At 28.2% G+C, this 4,719-nt stretch overlaps 1 protein-coding gene across 1 annotated transcript; it reads right to left on the reverse strand.

The window, feature by feature from the left end:
* Positions 1–556: 556 nt before the first annotated feature.
* LOC117179961 (SET and MYND domain-containing protein 4-like) lies at positions 557–4,556 on the reverse strand. Its single transcript, XM_033372217.1, has 5 exons — positions 4,537–4,556; positions 3,087–3,295; positions 2,542–2,666; positions 1,594–1,803; positions 557–687 (listed from the first exon to the last, which is right to left on the reverse strand). Exons 2-5 carry the CDS (start codon positions 3,243–3,245, stop codon positions 627–629), a joined length of 555 nt encoding a protein of 184 aa, XP_033228108.1. The 5' UTR covers positions 3,246–3,295; positions 4,537–4,556; the 3' UTR covers positions 557–626.
* Between the last annotated feature and the right edge of the window lie 163 nt (positions 4,557–4,719).

The raw sequence follows: 4,719 nt of genomic DNA on the forward strand, positions 1-4,719 counted from the left end.
ATACTGCTCTCGCTCTGCTCCCCTGAGAAACTGACGGAGCCAGCAGTTCTAGGAACGCTGATAACGGGGTGACTGAACGCGAGAGTTTGGTGTAAAATTAGAATTAATTATTTTAAGTTTATTTGTGCTTTTAATTAACGATTCTCTACTCGAGGTTCATTATGTATTGTAGGGTGTTCTCCCCTAGTATATTACTTTTCAAACAATACCTAAAATAAATCCTAACATATATTGGAAGCAGCATCTAAGACTATTCATACAAATTATACTTATATTTAGAGTTTGTACAAGCATTAAAATACCAAGATCATTATTTAACTTTTGAAAAATAAATGAAAAATCAAAGTTTCTTTTTCTTGATCTCGCTTATCACAAATTATTTTATAATTAGGGTTAATTGGAAAAAAATGTTTTATTTGAATACGAAATACCTTTTCCAGAAAAAATGTCTGAGCGAGTTGTGTTGATTTTTTTTATTTTCATCCATATGTATTTAAAAATCTAATTGAGGTTTCAGGGTTCATTAAAAATGGTAAAAATGCAGGGCGAAGGAAAAAATAAGTTTACAAAGGAGAAGACAAAAAAACGAAAGATAAAAAAATCTGATAGACTTATGCCACATTGTTTTACATTAACTCTTGATGATTGGCCCTGGCAATTACTGAAAGTCCCAAAATATTGTAATCTCTGAAAAATGAAAAAAAACAACGACACAGTTCATGCTTTAGTACATGATTATTAGTGAACATTAAACATTAAAGTAATGAATTTTGATAAATGTCATTGAAATACGTGCTTTGGAAACTTACGATTTTATACGATTCATGTTGATTGATTTCAGTGCAATTAAAAATACAGAATTAGTTTAATAACTTTGAAATCTATGCCATTTATTATTTAATTATTATTTACTGAAAATAAGAGATTCTCTTTTATTTAATAATATTTATGTCAATACATTTTTTAAAAAATATTTCTTCAATTTTTTGTAATCCTGCAAATTTTAAAAAATTTCTATATTTCCAGTTTCAAGCTGGAAAATTTTGAGTGCGCCAAATTTGAAAGCTTTGAATGGGTTCGAAATGTTCAATTCGTAACAACTGTAGTGCGTAGTTCTAAAAATGTTCACCATTTTCAAATTAAAAAAGACCTAATTGTACAATGTCATCATGAACATTTGAACTCAAAATTGATGCATTTTAAATCTCTTAATGTTTTAATTTTTAATTTGAAATTCTTAAAATAAAAACATTTTCAACTTTGAAAACTTCAATTTTTTATATTTCATGATTGGAAAAAAATGGTTACAAACTGGGATTTTCTTTCTTAGATTTCATTGAGCATCCTCAAATAGTATTTTTCTATCATTTTAATTTTTTTACAAATTTTTTCGTGAGCTCACAATAAAAAAATGATCGTATCTGAAGTATAATAAAATCTGATAAAATAATAAAAATTAATTTAAATTGCAAATGGCAATGATTTCAATTCATGGAATAAGCGTGCAACAGTTACGTTGCGGACTGTGTATACGATAAATATGATAAGAAAAATATTAAATGATTAATTACATAATTTTACAAATATTTTTACCTGAGGATTCGAGGATCAATGTCCACTAACAGTGGCCAGTTATCGTGACAAGGTTCACAATTACAATCGAACCAATATTGAATCCTTAATTTTCTTTTCCGCTCGTTTACGGGCATTTCAGCAAAAATTGGACCATAATTTTCACAGATTGCAGAGCCATATAAAATTGTTCTTACAGCTCGAACAACCATAGTCGTTCCCACAAAATACCTACATAACAATTTCTTTAACCATTTTTACTTCGCAAAAGTTTCGAATTATGAAGATGGGGTTCAAACTTACGGTCTAAACATTTTACTATTAGCGATCAATTATATTTGCCTGAATTCATATTGTGTAAGTTTTAAGTTAATAGTTTTTAGCAATTATTGGACGTGAATCAATTTGAATATATAGATAGTTTTAATTACACTTGAACTGTTCTTTTTATTTTTCCGTTCGATGAAATACGAAAAGAAGAGAATAATATTGCAATTTAGTATATAAAAGTGGAAATTCACAAAATGTAATTATCAGTGTCACAATACATTTAATATAGTATTACATTAAAGTTCCATAAAAAAGTTTCTGTCACGGTAATTACAACGGTATTAATGAAAGGAATTGTTAATGTGGATTTAAAATGCAAATATGCGATTTTCTCCTGCATAATTAAATTATAATTGCAGAAATGAGTGAGAATGAAACTAGCGCTGTTAAAATTAGGTGCTATTAAATTCTATATTTCTCTTTATAATTTTACTAAATTGCATACATATTTTAATTTGTACACTATGATATCTAATTAGAAGATCTGAAAGAAAATTCGTAAGCACTTCTAGTTTCTAGACTGATTTTTGAAGTTCTAGATTTTATTATATTTTAACTACTTTCAGAGCTAAGACAAGTGGAAGATTTGTTTTGTTTTCAGAAAAAAGATTATATAAGTCAATGAATGTATAAAATTACCTAATAACTCCAGGATTGCAAGAATGATTTAAAAGAGCCACTGCAGGATATACACCGCCTCCAACAAAAACACTTTTCGCTCTGTGCAGAGTTTTGTCGCTTTTCAGTCTGACGAGCTCAGAAATCTAATTTAAAATTGATAAAAAATTATACACATTTTTATGAAATAATTTAAGTGTTATTGAGTAACGAATATTTTATCGATGTTACTTTAAAGTTAAAATTCTTCGGTAACAGTAGCTGTACAAAATAAAAAATTAACGGTAACGAAAAACAAAACAGTAAATTCAATTTAACTTGTTTTAACACGAAAACAAATGCTTGGAAATTCTAGATGTTGGTAAGTATTAATAAGAGGAATATCTTTGTCCAAAAACGTTTATCCACAAAAATATCTACTTTATGTAAAGGGTATTAATTATTGTAAATAAATTGAACGAGTTAAAACTTAAATAGAAAGTTACATAAATATTGTAGATTTAAGAGGATGACATCTGACAAAAATGTTATGGCTTATTGTTAAAACTGTAATAATTATATTTCACCTCATGTGTATTGAATTGCAGAAGCTGTAAATTATGAAGTATTAACTGTCCAATAAAGAGTTCTTCTTTAGAAAGCTGTACTTCAGACACATCTGGAGTTTTAATACTCTCAGGAAAATAATTAGTTGTCTTTATAAGTCTTAATAACCAGCTGGCCATATAAGTCCTATGAAAAATGTCTTCGACAGTCCTTTCATCCTCGTGGGTCACTAAGTGGAAAATAAAACTATGACGATTAAAAAGTCTACATTTTTGTATTCATTGAGCGTGTGATTTTTCATTCTAAGCTTCAAAATAATTTCAACTTTTAAACTTCACACATTCATGTCCATTTAGTTATCGACCAAACGTGTTAAAATGCAAAATTCTAATTAATCACAAAATAAAACAAATTGTACACTTTTATCATTCTTTAAAATAAGTTTTTAAACTATAACATTTCAAGTTATCATATTATTAATAAAAAAAAAGAAAGAATTCCTTGTATCAATAGAAATTGATTGTACTGGGAGGATTCATTCGAGTAAAAATAGTAACAATTTTAGTTGCACTATTAAATTTTCGCAATATTATTTAAAAGATTCACCAAATAAAAGTAAGTCATCTGATTTCAGTACTATATATACATATAACAATTTTCACAGAATTCAAGCCAATTGAAGAGACTCAAATGAATCAAAAGATTTCAAAAGAATTTGAGGGAATACAAGGGATTTATTGTGAATTGAATGTCATTCTGAGTAATTAGATCGAACTCAAGGGAATTCATGCGAAGTCTAAGGAATTCCAACTAATTCAAGATAATTTAAGCAAATTAAAGAGAACTAAAATAATTATAAAAGATTTCAAAATTATTCAGAAGAATTAAACGGAATTCTAGTGAATTCGGCCGAATTCAACCAAATTTAAGGAAACTCATAGAAATTAAAAGGAATTCAAGAAAATTCACGCAAATTTCAGAGGATTTAAGCGAATTACAGAAAACTCATATAAGTTCAAGATTTTCAAATCGAATTCAACCGAATTAAAGCGAATTCAAGGGAACTTATGGGAATTCAAGGGAATGGAAGAACATTCAAGAGATAACGCATTCAACAGAATTATAGCGAATTCGAGGAAAGATTGCGGAATTAAAAAAAAGGAAGATAATTCAAGAGATAAGCAAACTCCAGAGTCAAATTCGATGGAAATTCAATGTCTGCAAAAAAATTCAATTGAAATGAATTGAAAATATTGAAATGACGATTTACAACTGAAGGTAATAGCAAAGCTGGCGTGTGAATTGATTTTAATTAATTCTAATTGCAAAAATTTGATACTTGAAAACTGAATATTGTCTTAACCTGAAGTAGCATACAATAAAAACGACGATGATTTTTGTTATTAATTATGATTCTAATAAGTGCAAAACCAGTTTAAATAATGTCCGGAATTAAAAATAACCTTTTACCTTACGCAAAATATTAATTTTCATTCATTCTGATTGAGAGTATCCATTGAGACCAGTCTTAAAATGTGTCTTTGGACACCCCAAACTACAGTCTGTCAAGTTAAAGCGTGGGTGGCTTTACTCGCAGTCGGTAAGGTGTATCGACATGATTTTGGTGTCAAAATATTAAGAAGAGCTCCCTCT

This window comes from Belonocnema kinseyi, chromosome 9 (genome assembly GCF_010883055.1).
Source record: "Belonocnema kinseyi isolate 2016_QV_RU_SX_M_011 chromosome 9, B_treatae_v1, whole genome shotgun sequence".
In the NCBI taxonomy this organism is placed as follows: domain Eukaryota; kingdom Metazoa; phylum Arthropoda; class Insecta; order Hymenoptera; family Cynipidae; genus Belonocnema; species Belonocnema kinseyi.